Here is a 19388-nt window from a genome sequence, read left to right on the forward strand (position 1 = left end):
TTCCGCCACCATTTTTATTAGTTGGCTATTTTTCTTAAACACTTGTTTGATGTAGAATATCTATATTCTAAATGTTCATCACTTCAAAATTGATATATTTTTATTTGGAATGTTTGGTCGTAAATACGAAGAACGAGTTCGTGACCATGGAAGTGAACAAATTGGGTTTCAGTATGCACGGGCCTTTGGGAGTGCGTAGCTTAGTGTTTTGTGTTTGTCACGATTGGGAGTGACGATTATTTCGATTTCAATTTTTTTGGATGCTTAAGTGCGTATGTCCATGCACCGCATGAGAACGTGGGTGACTACACTCTGAGTGTGTTAGTCTGTAAACCACATGAGAATGTGGGCGGCTACACTTCGTGATGCATCATTGCTTGGGTGGTTGAGTGTGCATGTTCGTGCACTGCAAGATATCGCGGGTGACTACACTCCAAGTGCGTTAGTCCTTGAACAGTATGATACTGCGGACGACTACACTCTACATCGTTGGGATGCCTAGGACTCAGGCGAGCACTTTTTAGGGACATGGTCCGGCATTGTAGCTTTCATATGTTGCGATATATATACGTTGACGAGATTCACACAAGATTGTATTTTTTTGTTGTTGTGCCACCTACCCGAGGGTAGTGTGAGATACTACGATATGACATATACGACATATTTTTGGACGAGGTGTTGGTGATGTATTTTTTTTCTTTGTTGATTATTTACATATAGGATTGGAGTTGATATTTAGCGACCCACAATTTGAGATACATGGTATATATATGAGGGTTTTCTTGTTTGGATTATTCGCTCGACGTACTCATCTCGTGTTGTGAATTTCTAAATCTTAACTCCTCTTAGATTGCTATGATTGGTATTTTATACACCCTTCCCCTTCCCCTTCCCCTGGGGACGGTGGAGATATTCTCGCTAGCACTCTGACGCTCATTGTTTTTATCTTTTTCAGGTAGCGAGTTAGGATTTCGGAGGGTCGCAGGTTGACGGAGACTCATGATAGTTTACCATCATTCATAGGTAGTTACTTGGTGCTCCACAGTAGACTATTTATGGTTTTAATTTTAGACTTTTAGAGTTGTACTTCATTTTGGAGGCTAAGTGCCTTTGTACTTTTCAGTTGACTCTTATATTTTAGAAACTCATTGATCTTATTCTAGTTTACCAGATGTATTCTCTTTTTTCAGTTGGAACATAAATTATAGTTTTTATTGGATCTCTCAATATTTTGTTCTTTGTATTGTCATCTTTGTATATTTTCTTGTACCCTCACTTTTCTATATTTGACATTTGCTAGAGTGATATTAATGTGATGGTGAAATATGTTTATGCATAGTATTGGATGCATAGCAGGTTTGACATTTTTAGGTTCACCTTGGATTGCAGTTATGTGTGAAACCAGAGGTGTCACACTTTATTATTTGTATTATTTATTGAATGCTAATATAATTTTTAAGGATATTTAATAGCATATTATTTTAATTATAATATTAATTAATTTATTTTATTATAATTTATAAATAAGCATTTGACAATTTTATAAACATTACTCGATAAATTATGTATAGTTATTTTATAAAATAAATTTTCTAAACTACACTATTTTTTATATTTAATAATTATTTATAATAAATTATAACAAAATTTATAAATTTTCTTATCATTATAAAGTATTTATATTAATTATGTTCTAGTGAATACATAAATATGTGGGAAAGTGAGGAGGTCCATAATAAATAAGATGTTATGATTAATTAGTTAAATATTAATTATAAAGTATTATAATTAATGGTATAAGTGAAAATTAGCAAAATTTGAAAAGGTAAAAAAGAAAACCAAAAGTTTTAACATAAGTATTCTCTTAGAATTTTTACATGAAAATCACCTAACTTTTGTCCAAATTGATACTTACAATGTTTCCCTTTTTAGTATCAAAAGCATATTTGCTTGTTGTTATGCTTGCAATGTCATATCTTGATTCTCAGCTCAAAATGGCATGAACTGCAAAAATGCCCTCATCCATGCACGTCCGAGACACGTGTGGATCAGGAGTTCCATGGCTATTTAAGAGAGAGAGAGAGAGAGAGATGTGAGGGTCTAATGCCAAAATATGAAAGCTTTGGAGTACTAATATCTAAAACACCATTAAGTTTATAATTAATTAGTAACACATGCTTTAGGCTAGGGTAAAATGGCAACTACGTACGCGTTTTCCTTGAGCTGTAAAGTTAGTTTAGTGTGACATTACAAACGTAATAGCAAGTAAAGCTAGTATTGATAATAATAATAATAATAATAATAATAATAATAAAAGTTTAAGGTAATTTTCATGTAAAAACTCATTCTTTTTTACAAGTAGTGCATATGTATGGTTATACTTTTAATGACATAGAAGCATGATTCACAAGGGACATTATTAATTATATTAGAATTGTTGTAATATACTAAAAAAATAAAACAAGAGATAAGAGACAAGAGAAGAAGAGACATTATAATTTTATTCATTTAAATTCATTTCCATACATCGTACAATTTATAGAGACGTGATGGAAAACAAAAGAACATAAAGTTAATAGTCCACATACAAAGTAATGTCCACATACATTTTGTCTTTTAGATATCAACAAAATGTCTTTTAGATTTCAACACCCCCTTGGACGTTACTTTGAAATGTCAATACCTCGTTAAAAACCTCCCTAGAAAAACCCAGTGGAAAAAAACTAGTGCGTAATTCCCAACACTAGGAAGATTTTAGTGGCAGTACACTTTGCTGGCAACTTCACACTGAAAATGTTTTGGTTGGATGTGGATCGTGTTAAGTGTATACTAAATCACGAAAATCTCTTACCCTTTACATTGACCCGCAAGACCTCATACAACTACCAAAACAATTAGATGCATCACTTGTGAACCTTCTGATGAATCCCAGACCTGGACTAAAATGTCCGTATATGAATACAGATACTTAGCAAAGAGCATTCCAAAAATGAAAAAAAAGATGAAGTGGCGCAACAGTTAGGATGGATAGGTTGAAGTAAAAGAGAAACATTATGTCCCTTGTCGACGCAAATGACAATTCTGAAGCACAAAATGAAGCCTGGCAAATGAAATTCAAACAAACCAAAAAAATTACAAGCGAGCAATTGATTCAAAAGGCAGAATTTGAGAAACATTCTCAAATTGACAAGTTGCACGAGCAGCTACTCAGGATTTACCGTGCTTAAGATGATTTTCATTAGCGCCCGCAACACTCAAAAAGACTTGGATTCTGTTAGAACACGTTCAACATAATGGCAACACGGATAATGAGTACGATGAGTTGTGGTAATATAAAACAAAACAGTGAGTGATAACAGAGCCAAAAAAAGAAAATAGTTCCCGAACGCTCTCCCGTTATGATGTTAAAGGTGCAAGTCCTTCAATATGATGATCCACGGCCAAGTACTGCACTGTGGCATACCCTCCAATACTCCCAACAGCTGATTTGCATCCAAGGCAGTGCTTGCCGGTGATCAATTTGCAATGAAGCTGGAATTCTGTGGAAGTTAAACAATTCAATGTTGGCATGAATGAATTAAAAAGCATAAAACTACGACAAAAGCATAAGCAGGCAATAATCACCTCTGTCCACTAAGAATCCCAAAAACTGATGGTCCACCAATCAATGGCTTAAGCCTTTGAAACAGATTCCTGTAACTAGGTGAGACGATTTGCACTGCAGTGTTTTGTATCAAAATTTCAGTACTTGCAGATGAACTGTAGAAACCTAAGTAAAAGCTCCAATCAACTAATGACTTCAAACAATTATTTCAGTAAACGTATATCATACAAACTGTAGTTTGGTCAAGATCCCTAACGTTCAAAATCCCATTATAAATCATTTTTACTGCATATACATACGAATTCTGAATCCATAATGGTGACAGTCCGCCTGATCCTGAGTTATCATTAGCTTTATCCTGAACGTCAGAGCAAGAAACCTTTGTGGATGCATTTTCATTAAATGGTTTAGCCTCAAAATGATATCTCATGGGTTGAGAACTAAGCTTGGGACGTTAGATACGTTGACAGCTTACTTCCATCCTACAAGCAGGGTTTTAAATATGGGATCCTGAAATCTATATCAGATTGTGGATAAAGGGAAAATATCGAGGATATATATAATAAATATCATGGTGACATATCGATGATGTGAATATATAATATAATGTCCTACAATGTGATGTGAACATACTTACTGAAATTTGAGCACTAAAAAAATATAAATAATATATGTTTAAGACCACTCACCAAGTGTAGAAACTTACTTTGTGAAAACAAACTTAGGGGAAAAAAGCCTACTAGAATTTTTCTCAAAATCCTCACAGGGCTGGAATCTTTGTTTAAAATATTAAAGAAATTATATAGAACTATATTTTTGTACGACAAGCCATAATGCTTGGCTCCTCCAACTTGTTACCAGGGGGAATGGATGAACGATATATCGGCCAACATATCAGCTGATATATTGGACATGTTGGGGATATATCACCCAAAAAATTAAAAGATATTTGGACCATATTGTTTTACAAGAAGCCTTATAAAGGATATATCGGGCCGATGTATCAACTATACTGGGATATTTAAAACAATGCGTACAAGTAATACGGTCAAGCCCAAGGAACTATGTAGACTTCCTATTCAAAAAAGAATAATACTTCAACACTGAAGTATGAAATATAAAATAACCTGGATGTCACTTGGCAATGGGTTACGTAAAGGTTCAAGAAGGGTTAACCCACACATTAACCAGGTGAAGATAAAGAGAACAATGTACTTGTATTAAGGAAGATGAAATTCAAGATTAAAAATTAAGTGATTTCACATATCAACCTCAACTATTTGGTATTTTGAAAGTTTAATTTCCAAATCTTACTATTTACAAGTTCATTTCACAAGTCGTACTGACGACTTTATAGCTGATCTCCTTCTTTAATCGGAATGGATTAACTAGCTTACCTATTTTTCTTACGTGCCTTAAACTTCGGAAATCAAATCCTTAAGGTTTCTTATGTGTGCGTATCCTATAAACTTAAGTGGTTAAAAGCACTTGTCCACCAACTTTTTTATCCATTAGAGTTGCTTTGAGATTTGTGCTAGCATGTGATGCAAATCAATGCACACATCTCAAAGATACCCTTCATGTCTTGCACAAATCTCAAAGCAAATCTAATGGAAAAAAATGTTGGTGGACAAGTATTGAGCTATATATATATATATACATATATATATATATACAACGCAACACAAGTCAATATCTACATGAACTTGTGTGCATGCACAAGTCAAAATCTAGATGGACAAACGTCACGACGAAACTACAACCTCTAAAGTAACCAAATAACAAGAAAACCTACGTCATAGGAAAAATATCAAGAAAGTCTGTAACTTTTTCAGGAATCAATCACATAATTAATTGATGGGAGGTTCTTACGATAAATTGCTACTAAAACTTCTCTCCAGATATACCTCAAGATAGTCATGATTACAATCCTCCACCAGGTGTCTTTCAAAAGAAAGTGATGATAAATAGGACTGTCATTTTCTTGTCAGGTTACACCAAAGAAAGCGCGGAAACAGAGATATCCTAGGACCTAGCCATTGTGTATTAATCCTTCCTCAAACAGAAAATTCTTCCCATTTGAAGGTGATAAATACAATAAATTCATTTCACTTTCTCAGATTCTCTTCCCTGTTTATTTAACTATTCTGATCATTTTTCACAACAAAAACATGATAATTGATACAAAGTTAAATGAATGTGAAAATCTGACCATCTACAACTACAAGTAACATATATATTAGTGAGCAGGCAGACCATCGTTTTACCTATGGTAGCATAGTTGGCATGGAGAAGAGAAATCACAGTATTTGGCACCCTGATGTTCCATGTATCACTTGTTTGCCTTTTGTCCAATCCATGATGACCAGACATGATTTCAAACCATATCCCAGATGAAAACCTCTTTTTCCTTGCCACCCATAGTAACAGTTCCGCATAGGGGGTAGCATGAAGGATGGAAATACTTATCTCAATTACAATACATGTGAAGCAGACAATGGCATTTAAGATAGTGAAGAATATGTAGAACACCGAAGTCGTTGGTAGCAACAGTAAGAGAGGCGTAAAGAATAGGGCACCGACAACATGTTGCTCCACGGTATAATCATAACTATCTAACCTTTGCCTAAGAGGATTCCATTTTCTTCCCCTGCCATCAAATCATAAAAGTCGGTTGGCTTAAAAAACAAAGATATCTGAGGATTGAAATAGTAACTAATTCCTTCAAAAGGATATATTTAGGAAAAAGTAAATGTGCTATAGAATCGAACAAACCATAACAAATGCATTCATATGAAAATGCTAATAGATGAAAAAGTACAAGTCAAAATGATCAGGCACAAAGTAAAACTCACTGAACTAACAGTATATCACATACAAAAGGGGCAGTTTGTTGATGTCCATGATTTAAAACATTGAATCTAATGATAAGAGTGTAATTTTATTCCAGATACTTTATCATAGAAACATAGTTTAACATTGATTAATCTGAATATATGTTGAATAATAATAATAATAATATAATCCTCCCTAGTAAAACCTATTCACTACTCTCATACCTCTAAACATGTCTCCTTTCCAATTTTACCAAATCATAGCATTTCTATTTCAAAACCAACAGTAACTATAATTCAATCCATGCATTTCAAAACTAGTGACATGAGAATAAAAGAAAGGGTCTTTTCAATATATCCCAAAAATCATAGGTATTTTTAAATTTGCTTGCCAACCAGTAATAATTTTAAATTGCCTCTCAAATTGTTTTCTTCCCTCAAAATTAAACTCTACCCTAACTTACGTTAAATACTTAAACACTTGTTAGGGTTAAATTACCTAATTAACACTATTTTAATTAGTTTTCTTCCAAAAATCAGCGAAGTTAAATTCATTAATATTTTAAACCAGATCATTTAGTAACTACAATATCAGATCACCTAACCCTCGTTCTGTTTCTATCGCTTTCACATGGTATCAGATCACAAACAGATCACCTAACCATAAATCTGTCGCTGGTTGATGATCCCTGTAATCAAAATATTGTAGCCGATCTAAGCTAAACTAAAGCTTGTCCCAGGGTCAATCGAGTTATCAGATGAGCTTTGTAAAACTAGAATAAAGCTTTCGCCCGGGGTTAATCAAGTTATCAGATGAGCTTTGTAAATTTGGACTCAACCATGACATGTTTTGCAACCAAGTTGAGGATCTCATTTGAACCCAAAAAGACAACTCTTTGATTTCCAATGGAGTATGATTTTCTTTTCCAAGTGTTTCAGAAACCACTCTCAGCAGAATGTCTACTCTGTTAGTGTCTGCTTCTTGTGTCCAACACTTCTCCAATGGATCGGAATTTACATGACAGAGAAAGTAGAAGGAACGAATGTGAGAGAAGCAAAAAAGCAATCTTAATTTTAAGAGCAGGTTGAGTTTTGTAGTTTCTAATGCATTGGGTTTAGAATTTTAATGAATTTAAGTTTATCTAGCTCATTATTGAAGAAAACTAAATAGGAAACTTAACCGAAAAAAGTGTTAAGAATTTAACAGAAGCTAAGATGGATGGTAATTTAGCAGGAAGAAAACAATTTGAAAGGTAAATTTAGAATTTCTATGATTTGAAGGGAAAATTTAAAAATACATATGATTCAAGGGGTGTATATCCAAAAACTCCTAAAAGAAAAGTGCTAACAATTAACTATCTAATAAGCTCCGTTAATGTAACTAACACAAGCCTTTGGTCTTTTGTTAAAAAATTGTGAATTGTTTTTGAGATACTGTCACAGTTCCGCTGTAACTGCAGTTTCTTATGCAGCTGCAACTTCAAACAGTGGTCACTTATTTAAGAAATTAGGTCAAAATGTCTGCTAGACGTTTTTGTAAAAATTGTCTCATTCAGCAATATATATTTCTAAACAAAGTGCATTTTCGCAGGGGGAAAAAACAATTGCAAGTAACAACTACCCTTTGTATTGCAATTGCAATCGCAAGTGTCAATGTTCTAAACAACTCCTTAATTGTGAGTATGTGGGAGACACAGGCATGTGCAGGCACACAGCAACAGGTATGTGTGCCCGTGTATGAGCGTTCATGCGGGCGCGTTGCGTCCCTGGACCCGCCTCGAACCGTCGTATAGTTCCTACGAACCGATTCCTGGTACACCTGTGAATCGATTTACTCTGACAAACGAATTAGTTCCCCAAAATTGGCGTACCGGCCAGTATGCTAGACACAAAGCCCCTTTGTGCATATGTGCAAGACGCAAGGCCATGTGCGAAATCGAGTGAAGAGAGATGCAAAATAGAATATATGAGTCAACGACTTTACTGTAACTTGATTCCTATGCTAATAAAACATGTTCTGAAAACATCATCCTAGCACGAACAATGTGATAATAAAAACATGAAGGAAAAAAACTCCCAAAAGAACAGAAAAAAGAAACTCATTGGAAATGTAGAAGCCAGTCGCGCACGTGAGACAGAGACACAGAGAGAGAGAGAGAGCAAACTCTTAAAAATATTGAAATCCATAAAGAGAAGCATTTAAATATTTTGTATTAAAAATATTGAAATCCATAAAGAGAAGCATTTAAATATTTTATATTAAAAATATTGAAATGCATGATTAACTTTTTAACTTCCAGTTTTCCACTATAGACTTTGGAAACTGGTAAGCGCACCCAAAAAAAGATTTAAAGTGTATCATGTACCAAACTTGTATATCAAAGCAAGCTACCCATCGAATCTAAATTTTTGTAAGTTGCGAATTGCGCACCCAAATTCATGCCACGATTCTCTATATACTGCATACTATGTAACTATGATCAATGTTTTAAATATCGACCGATAAACTGATATTATTGGCGATTTATCGGTTTTGGAGGCCTTCCGCTATGATAAGTTCCATTATAAATCGGTTATCATTTTTTGGATATTTATCGTCGATAATGAGGCGATAAAGTGAGTTATTAGCCAATATTGTCAGCCCAAAAATCGGAATTATCGACCTTTGATTTGAGTTTTGATATCGAGCAACGAGCACTATTCAATGCACTTTAAACCCAAACCCGACCCTTTCTACCATTAGTTAGTGATCCTAAACATAATTATTTACATTTTGGTATGTTTATATTACATTAAATATGGTTAGATTATATTTTAAAAAATTATATTATGTATATCACCATCCGGTAATGTCACTCCGATAAATACTACTTATCCCTGATATATCCTTGATATTGGCTTTCCGATATAAATTTTGACCGTCCGATAAATCCCAATGACCGATATTTAAATCCTGACTATGATGTGTGTCATGTCTCTTCTCCGTCAATGTTCCCTCAGACATTACATGCATATATATCAAACTGATCCTACTTCATACTCAAACAACCATGTCAGCTTGTACCTGAGTACCAATCTGATTCAGCCAACTACTCCCTCTCATGTACCCTTCAAAGTAGCATATCCATTATTCAACAGCAGTACAAATAAGATTTAAAGCACAAAAAATGTGACTAAGATTTATTGACTGTATGTGATATGGTAACTTAGAACAACTCTAAAATGAAAGAGATGTGTGCAGAATGACAATATATAAACGAATAAATTCTAAACGAAGTTGTTTTAGTATTTCAACAAATAAACAAGTAAATTCTAAAGCGGAATCCACAATTATGATGAGGATTATTGAGATCATATGTTGATGATCATTTTCAACAACCATAAGATGACAGAAGACAATAAACCATCAAACCAAACATATTAAGAAAATGAAAAGAGAAGTTCCAAAGCTAGGAATGTTGCAAGTCAAGAGACTAAGAGATTAAGTATGGTTTATCCCTTCAGAAACTAAGAGATATAAAGATTGTATTCTTGGCAAGACGCTGTCAAAAACTCACTGTTTTAGGCAATCTAAGACATTTCAGGTTATGTTAAGAAGAGGTCACAAAATACCAATAAAGCAGCAGAACAAGAAGTAACGGAAAATATTTAACTAAAATGATGTGGAGTACTAAAATCAGGCAGAAAAATTAAGCTAACCCTCGAAATATGACAATTCCCATCCTAACAAATTGCAAAAATAATACTTGATACAAGCTTCAATCTTAAATAAAGGTTGGCTACTAGGTTTCCCATCAATCACAGATAGTGTTTTTTGCATATCCCTATATCATCTATATTTGCAAATTTATGCCATTAATCTTGATATTTTCTAATAACCCGCCAAAGCTTCAATGTTAGATAAATCTACCACCCTACCCCAATTAAAATTGTAGCGAAAAAGTATATCTCTTTCGTGTTATTAGGTTAGGATATGAAATTAGGTAATGACTAAAATACCTCAGATTGATTAATTAAGATTAATGACACCACATTAACCCCCCCCCCCCCCCCAAAAAAAAATAAAATAAAATAAATAAATAACCTTTCTCTTTAGGCCGATGTTCCCCACCTTACCAGTTCATCTTCACTTCTTCTCACTAAAATCCTAATGTTCCCCATTAAAATACCTCAATTAAATCTCGTTGCTTCTTCTTCCTCCTCTTGTAGTGTTGGCACATCGAGTGTTTTGAGGAAATGTCAGTGAGAATGAAGTGCAAATGTAAAAATATTTCACTTTGATGGCAACCACTGAAAATGCTATTCTAATTGACTGTTTTCCTAGTGCTTGAAACCATTTTTTTTTCAATTTTCTTCTTGACCAGCATAAAATTTGATTTGAGAGTGGTTGCATATCTTTGCCTTTTCAAATGTGAAAGTGCAAATGAAATGAATGAAAAGCCACTGAGAAGTCATGTTGTTTTCACTCTGCCATGTTGGCCTTCTTGTTTTGATGATGTTTAACAAATAATTTACTTCTAATGTTGTTTGTCTAGTGTTTGTGTTTTCGTATTTATTCTAGGCAAACAACGAGTTGGAGGATGGATGGAATAGAGCTTCAACGATCATATCCAATGGAGGTTGGCGGAATAGTGGAGTGAAGCCTTGCAATTCAAAGTTAAAGATCAAGTTCAAGCTTCATCCGCGAAATTACCAAGAAGAGCTTATTGAAGACCAATCAAGCTTGAGTAAATTAGTTTAGGGCTTATATTATGTGTGTTAATACTTCAAGCTCAATATCACACACACACACACACGTTTGTCAAGCTCAATATCACACACACACACGTTTGGTTTGGTTTATCGTCGTTTTGGATTATAGACTTAACGACATTATTTTATATCTTTTATCAAGTTTATAAATTTATTGAAAAGTTTTCAAAACTTTGTTTAAACTCATTTTGTCAAGATCAAGCTTTTACAAGTCCATACTTATGTGATTTTACAAAATAATAAGATTCCACAATTGGGAAATGAAAATTGGAAAATTATTTTTTGTAACATATTAAAAATCACATTTTCAAATATTTCCCAAAGTTTCATCAAGTTTGAAATTGATTTGTTACGTTTAATTGAATTTACAAAATCATGTTTTTCGTTCGTGCATGTACGTGCATGTTTTACAAAACAGATGAGTTTTCATAAATGGGAAGTGATATTCAAGAAATTCTTTCTTTGACATGTTTATCTACATGTTTAGAAACTTCCCTCAAAATATTACTATTTTTTTAGTTGATTTACTGTGCCAAATTGATTTTACAAAATCGTGTATGTCAGCAGATTTTCAGAAACTGTATATCTGTGTTCAAACATTTATTTCAGCAGATTTTCAGAAACTGTATATCTGTGTTCAAACATTTATTTCTCTCAACTGGGAAATGCTTTTTCAGAAATTCTTTCTCTAACATGTATATCTGTGTTCAAACATTTATTTCTCTCAACTGGGAAATGCTTTTTCAGAAATTCTTTCTCTAACATATCATTCTACATGTCTAGAGCCTTCCCACAAAATTTCATAATTTTTGGAGCTGATTTACTATTTTTAATTGTTTTTACAAAGCTGATATGCAGTGCTACAGTACCCACGGTCGACCGCCACGGTCGAGCGGTCGACCGCCAAACTCTCTGGAAGTTACTCAGCTTTGTATATGCCTCGCGGTCGACCGCGAGAACGTCACGGTTGACCGCTGCGCTGTCTTTTCCATCCTAACGGTTATTTTCTTGCAGCTGTTGGTTGGGGCTTTTTGGTGTTTTGTTTGGGGTTTTTGGCTGAGGTCTTGGGAGGTTATAAATACCCCATTGATCTCAGTTCTCAATTGAAAAAAAGAAGTTTTTAAAAACAAGTTTTAAACAAGGGTTTAAGTGTGTTTTAGTGTTTGCTTGGTTTATGAAGAAGTTTTCACAAGTGGAGGAGATCATCTTCTTGTTTGGGCTTCAATCTCCATCTCTCCATTTTGTTATTCATTGAGAAGTATTCTAAACTCTTATCTAGCTTTATATTTTCTTAGTTATTTGATTATCATTCTTTAAAGCTAGCATTTATATTGAGTTTAGATTTGATTTGATTTCACTCATTGTTTACACACACCCACATTGAGCTTATTGTAATTTCACTCATTGTTTACACACACCCACATTGAGCTTATTGTATTTTCATACATAGTATATTTGGGGTTGGTGAGAGTTGTAACAATTGAGTGTGAGCTTTTATTGTGTTCTCATCCATATTAGAGAAAAACCATTTGTTGTATTGTGCTTAATCGTGAGATCACTTTGTAATACACTTGTACACCAAGAGGAATGTGTGGTGAGAGTCGGGGATCGTCCCAAGAGGAGTGGCGTCGGTTGACGAACCTAGGAAGAGGTTGTAACCGAGCACTTGAGGGAGACACGGCTAGGTCCAACACTTGTGAGGGTGTAGAGTGGGTTTGCAAGAGTGTAAGTTGTAGAGTTTTCGATTAGCTAGAAAAACGAGTGTGTAGAAGTTTTGGCTTCCAAACCGGATTGTGATAGTGGATTTCTTCCCGGGAGTGAAGAGCGGAGACGTAGGACGGAAGGTCCGAACTCCGTGATCATTTGATTGTGTTTTGTGTGTGCCTTGACGTTTATTCTTATTTGTGCTCATTGCTCATTTCGCCATTGTCTCACTATTTAGTTTGTCCACTATCTAGTTCATATTGTTTACCCTTGTGTTAGTTTGTATATCCTTACATATATCATATTATATATCTCTTTGGTAGGATATATCATCTTGTGCTAGTTTATATATATCCTTGCATATATTTATCATATAGGATATATCTCTTTATTCATATTGCTTATTCTTGCTTATAACTCTTGTATATCTATCTTGCAAGAATATACTTGTTAATTAATTTTAATTGGTATTTAAATCGGATTAGATTAGCATAAGATCCTAATCACCCCCCCTCTAGGGTCTAACATGCCATACCACTGGAACTATATTCAACAATCATTTGGTTGAATTGTTCGCTTTCCTATGTACTAATGGAATTAACTGCCTCCTAGTGCAGTATGTATAAAGAATACTGAACTTCATTAATCTTGCTGAAAGCAAGCATCTTAGCAGAAGTGGTACAATTGATAGGCTCTGTTTGTTTAATTGAGTAAAGGGGTAGGAAAGTAAAACCCCTATTCCACCATTTCCTAAGTAACTCTGTTCAGGATGAGGGTAGATTTATTCAACGTTGGATTTTCAGATATATTAGCAAATTTTTAGATTTTGTGTGTTTCGGGGGGTGGGGGGGCAAGTTTGTAAACAAGGATATGTTGTTGGAGAGGCTGTATTGAAGTTGGTCAATGTCGTCGATGGTTGAATAAGGTTCCGAGAGGTGTGTCGATAGGGTCTAAATTCTTAAACCTGGTGACTACACAAACACCAACGTGATGGGTTGAGACATTAGAGATGAAAATCAATCTCTAAAGGGGTTATCTTAGTCCCCAAGTGATCAGATCACCCGACGAAGGAGAAGAAGAGTTGATGAACTATCGAAGAGCTTGAGTAACCTCAAATATAGAAGGGAGCGCACAGGTATAGGTGCAAGAGCTGAGAGAGTCTCTCAACACTTGGAAATGAGAAAAATTTGGAGCCTTCTGTAAGAGCGAGGGGGTTGCTATTTATAGGCAAATGGGGATCTTGATTCTTAACTGGTGCGCGTCTTCATCTACGCGGCCTTCACGTGTGCATCCATCCTTGAAATGTGTCGAATCAACTGGTTTGCTACTAAGTGCCTCACCAAAATTTTTCAGAATTTGTCTGCTGAGAAAGTTTCCCTTTTTGACAGTATTAGGGACATGGAACCAAAGCAACAGCGTTTAGTCTAAGGTGCGTCGGAATAAGACGAAAGTTAGTAATCATCAATGAAGTTTCACTGTTTGGTACGCTTACAAGGCAGGGCACCAAGATATAGAGGTGCACAACCATTATGACGCTCTTTTGTTGATCTTTTGACTTCGTCTACATCTATATGATGATGTGATTATCTAGAGTTGGTTGTCATCTTAACATATTATTCTTTCCTTCAATAGCTCTTGAATTCCTTCACTAGAGCCCCTTTCACCTGTGAGCCCCTGGGCATCACTTCTGTGAACCCCCTATCTATGTGCCCCATCTTTGGCGTGCCCCCTGTTACGATTCTAACTTCGTTTTTTATCTATCTTAGTCATTTTAAAAGATTGAAATTCCAACTCTTCATTGGTGCAACCCTTCATTGGTGCGCCCCACCTTGGCATGCCCCCTGTAGAGTGGTCATCCGACTTTTTCATTCATGAGTCCCCCTCTAGTATGGGCGCACAGATGTTTTTCATTCTTCAAGCCCTTTTCTGAGCATATTTTAGCTTTAGATTTGAGGTCCCTTCCCTTAGCTAATTTGCGTGCTCCCTCGTCACGCCTGATGAATTTCCGGACTTTATCAAATGACCAAAATGCCCCGGTAGAGTTCACATTTATATCGAGTTGATTCCCTTTGATGGCCTACAGGATGAATTGAGGGTTATATATGCAAAAAAAAAAATCCTTACAAATCCAACAGAAATAACAAGCGGGGCTTAGACTTCGTCACTTCGCCATTGTTGGTTGGGAGAAAACCTCTTGTTGGTTGTTTGACATGTTAAAGTTGAAATTCTTTTAACTGTTACGTCAGAATTTTATCAATCTGACATGATAGATGATTTCAACATGGTAAGGAACAAGGTTTATCCCAATTTCATTCCACTTCCTACGGTTTTGTCTCTGATTCTGTCAAGAATACCTCAATTTTCAATTTCGCTATGATTTGGCTAATAGACATTTGTATAGACTAATTTCAGGTTGATTCCTGATTAGCCCACATAATTTCATTGTTTCGGATGAAAATTACTAAGAACCAACAAAGCCAACAAAAGCGATTAAATTAAAGGGAGAAAAGAGAGGCTAGTATTCCTAGTTTATAAAATCCTCTCCCTTCAAATTTGATAGTTATCACAAATTTAAACCCAATACGTCATAAGCTTATACGTTGTTAATTAACTTTGATTGTGATTTTAATGCAACTTCAAATTAATGACAATTATAGTAAATTGGATTATTTAGCACCCACTTAGTTTACATATTTATTTATATAATTATATGGACTTCAAACACTATGCATGCAAAGAACCAACAGTTGGTCAATCTAATAGTCATGAACGAAGTCTTTAAAACTAGCAAAAACTTGTCTAAACCTTTTACACAACTAGCATCCCAAACTGAAACCAAGTTCTTGAAATCTTGGAACAGAACCTTAGGAAGAAGCTGGAGAATATATATAGCAATAGCAGCCTTCATTATGAAATCAGTTCTATGTTTGAGTGTTAAAAGTCATTTAACTCCACAACACCACCTTGGACATACAATTTTATATCTGAAAATACCAAAGACCTGTACTTTTGCTCATGAACATAGCTTGCTACATGAGCAATGTTTCTTAGCACACGTTAATGAAAAGTGAAAACTGTGTCAAGCAGCACAAAGAATGAAAAGAATTGTATAACACTATCCAAGTGGGTAACTAAGATGGAGCTAACCTAAAAAGGCGCCACAAAGAAGCCAAAGCCTGGATTTGTTGTGAATACAGAAGTGACATCAACCAATGCAGTGTTTGTACATGCAATGTTGCAACTTTAAGCATGTCTATACATAGAGCAGCAGGAACAGTCAAGCCTAAAATGATTCCAGAAAGCGCAAGGCCTTTGATGAAATGCCACCAAAAGAAACCCAGAAAGAACCACAGGGTAGAGAAAATTTGAATTGCATTGAGTGACACCATGCCAAGAAGCTCTGCTAGTTCCCTGTTCAGCTTAAAGCCTGCTGGAATTCCCATCAACCACACACAACCAGAGCACAACAAATTGTCGGTTATATTCTGAGCAATAAACAGAGTCCCAGAGTAAACATATTCGATGTCAGATAATACTACCATTCCAAAAACATTTCCCAAAATCACATCAATGGCAACGCTAGACCAGACACAGTGCTTCCTTAGTGCAGTCATATGTGCATATTCAATATTTGATTGCTCTCTATTAAGCCAAGAAACGACTTGTGAGTTTTAAGAAAATCGTGAGATTTCAAATTTCAAGTAAATGTTAACATGATATGCAATTTTGTGTTTACCTGAAACCAGTACCCAGAACAAAGATTGGCCAATAAAGAAACTGACAACAACGAATGTGAATATTCTTCCATGTCTGTGTAAATACCTTCTGTGGTATTATTGAAAAGAATGTATGTGCTCCAAACTTCAGAAATCCATGAAACAACTGAAGGACAACATACATGACCATAGACATGGATGCCACAAGTACTGCAAGCACATACCATAACATAGATAACAACCTAAGAAATCCACATACCACACTGAGTAAGAAATTAAATATATGCTTAGAGTAAACGAGTTCCACAAAAATTATGACAACCTGGATATAATATCGAAGTTGATTGCAGGACCTGTGGTAGTTGAAATCCCCTTTAGAGTAACCATAGCAGCACTCGCACAGTTAAGAGCCCACACCACTGCTTCCTGCAATTGACAATTCAACTAACAGGACTTCATTTCAACTGTTTAAGTTTAAAAGCAGCAAAAGGTGAAAATATCTAGAGGAATAGAAGTTGATAGACTTGCCAAGTTAGGAGCTGCAGATCTTTTGTGAAGCTCATTAAACCAATTGGGCGTCTTGGAGGGCATGACTGCCTGCTTGCAGTAACCCCAAGTTCTCACCGAAAAATGATGTCTACCATAGGTTGGAAGCTCATAAAATATCAGCTGAATCAATAAAAGAGAAGAATTATCTACAAGACAAATAGTCAGATTCTAAAGATCGGTAATGATCGTTTCCTGACTTACATACGTGGACGTCGCAGTTGGACCAAGAAAGATCACTCTGATGCATGTGATGGAACTCCGGGGTCCATCTGGAGTTTTTACATGAGATTCTTTGACAACTTACTAGCAGCTGAATCCAGTTACCCAAAATCTCCCTATAAGGTTCCACGGATGGATTTAGGATCTGACAACCACAACTCCGACGTTTATGATTCTCCATACACGATGCTGCAGAAAATGTATTTTCATTTCCATCTTCAGAGCTGATGGTTCTTGTGACACCATTTTCTACCGACCCATGGAATTGTTTGCCTTTCCAAGCAAGATCACCTTGATGGTTTTGCATAGTCACGACATCTCCCTTCCTGCTGCGTACAGTACATTGCCCAAGCATACAGAATGATGAGGCTTCTTGTAGTGGGATGGGCATCTTCAAGTTTATAGAATGAAGAAATTCCTACCTCGTCATCAAAGAATCAGACTGAGAAGTTATTCTTAATGAAATACGATATTTGATTTTTGTTAGTCAAGAAAGGCATACAACATATTATAAGAATAAAACTCCAGTGAGAAAGGATAAGCAAAGCAGATCACATAGAACAGATAATCGCACACGACTTGCAAGTAAAGTCTTGAGTATGATAACATCACCTAATTGTGGATCTTTATCATTATTGTTTAAACATTAACAATCACATGGTTTGCCCCTTTTGCACACGAAAACCTTAGTTTGTATGGGAGGTGTTCAACCTACCCTAATTTTGACTTAATAATCCTTCAAAGCCTCCGGACTACGAAGACATCTGAGGAAAAAGCAGCATACGAGGGTGGGCGTCTTTATTGAAAATTCGGTGGGATTTGCACAAATGTCCATGTGATATTCGATCATTATTGCTGTGGAGATATGTTGTGGTCAAGCTGTGTCGGAATTATCCAACAAGACACGGGTTGAAACTATAAGTTCCAAATATCACCAACCAAGAAACTTATATAGATGATGTACACGTGAGGTTTCATAAGACTAAAAAAGAGTAAACCAGTAGATCATAGCACAACTAATTGAGAGCTACGAAAACGAACCTGAAGCTCTAGTCGCTGCTGACCAAGAGCTGGTGAAATCATCTCAGCCGCAGAAGTCGCATGAGCGATCACAACATCGAGCGATCTTGAGGAATGAAAGCACCAGCCAAACAGTAGCAGGTCGGAGCTCGGCTCCTGAGACGAGAGATGCATCGGCCACCAAATCCTGCATTGCTTTCTCAGCATCCTTCACATCACAATCGTGTCTACACCGAGGGCAACATCATCAACAAAAAATACATCAAATTGGGAGCAGATCTAAGGGAATGGGACAAGTTGAACCTCTAAAAATAGGAAGGCTTCGATTGATTTCAAAGTGAAGGGAGAAGTTGGGGGATCTGTAGAAAGTTTGAGCGGCTAGAAATTAATGAAGAACAATACAGTGGAGGAGACGCAATAGATATGAGAGGGGAAATTGGTAAAAGCGTTTCGGCCGCGGACAGCAACATCGATCGCGCTGAGACATGGGAGGAGTAGGGTTAAACAAAGGGAAGTGGGCGAGAGCATCACCTGCTCACTTCCTCAAACGGGTAAAATAACACTAGACCACAAGGAACTCTCAGCGTGTTTTTGCTGCAAAACGCCGGTAACTTCTACTTACGGGCTGTTTGGTTATTTCCAAAAAAACCAAAAAATAGAAATGAAAACCAACATAACTCAAAAAGTACAATTTTATCCATTTTCATCCCTAAAATTTACCCACAACATCTAATAAAATATTATTTTTATCTAACAACTCATTCACCACATCTAATAAAATATTATTTTCATTCAACAACTCGTCCACCACCTCCACCACATCTAATAAAATATTATTTTCATCCAACAACTCATCCACCACATCTAATAAAATATTATTTTTATCCACAACATTACTAAGGGGCTGCTTGGAAAGAGGTTTTTTAGGGGGAAAGGGCTGGAAAGCCTGCCAAAACTCTGCCAAAAGTGGCAGGCTTTCCACCCAAATCG

At 35.7% G+C, this 19388-nt stretch overlaps 1 protein-coding gene across 9 annotated transcripts; it reads right to left on the minus strand.

Moving 5' to 3' along the window:
• On the minus strand, nt 3008-18971 carry LOC109847759 (phosphatidylinositol N-acetylglucosaminyltransferase subunit Q-like). Of its 9 annotated transcripts, none has more exons than XR_002248656.1 (10): nt 18420-18971; nt 17365-17796; nt 17139-17279; nt 16933-17036; nt 16631-16852; nt 16042-16536; nt 5872-6254; nt 3625-3769; nt 3219-3539; nt 3008-3100 (listed from the first exon to the last, which is right to left on the minus strand). XR_002248656.1 is itself a non-coding variant. In XM_020416991.1 (10 exons), exons 2-10 carry the CDS (start codon nt 18603-18605, stop codon nt 3422-3424), a joined length of 2226 nt encoding a protein of 741 aa, XP_020272580.1. In that variant the 5' UTR covers nt 18606-18625; nt 18702-18971; the 3' UTR covers nt 3008-3421. The 9 variants fall into 9 exon arrangements, 8 of the variants coding, with proteins under 8 accessions (XP_020272580.1, XP_020272585.1, XP_020272584.1 ...); XM_020416991.1 differs by having other exon boundaries at nt 3008-3539; nt 18420-18625; nt 18702-18971; XM_020416996.1 differs by having other exon boundaries at nt 3008-3539; nt 16042-16321; nt 16717-16820.

Source organism: Asparagus officinalis, chromosome 7, assembly GCF_001876935.1.
Source record: "Asparagus officinalis chromosome 7, Aspof.V1, whole genome shotgun sequence".
Classification (NCBI taxonomy): Eukaryota; Viridiplantae; Streptophyta; class Magnoliopsida; order Asparagales; family Asparagaceae; genus Asparagus; species Asparagus officinalis.

Coding starts and splice junctions, on each gene's coding strand:
- LOC109847759 (XM_020416991.1), bottom strand. CDS start 18,605: ATGCTGAGAAAGCAATGCAGGATTTGGTGGCCGATGCATCTCTCGTCT. Junction 16,853..16,932: donor AACTTCGATATTATATCCAG/GTTGTCATAATT, acceptor TGGATTTCTTAG/GTTGTTATCTATGTTATGGT. Junction 16,537..16,630: donor GTTCTGGGTACTGGTTTCAG/GTAAACACAAAA, acceptor TTGGCTTAATAG/AGAGCAATCAAATATTGAAT.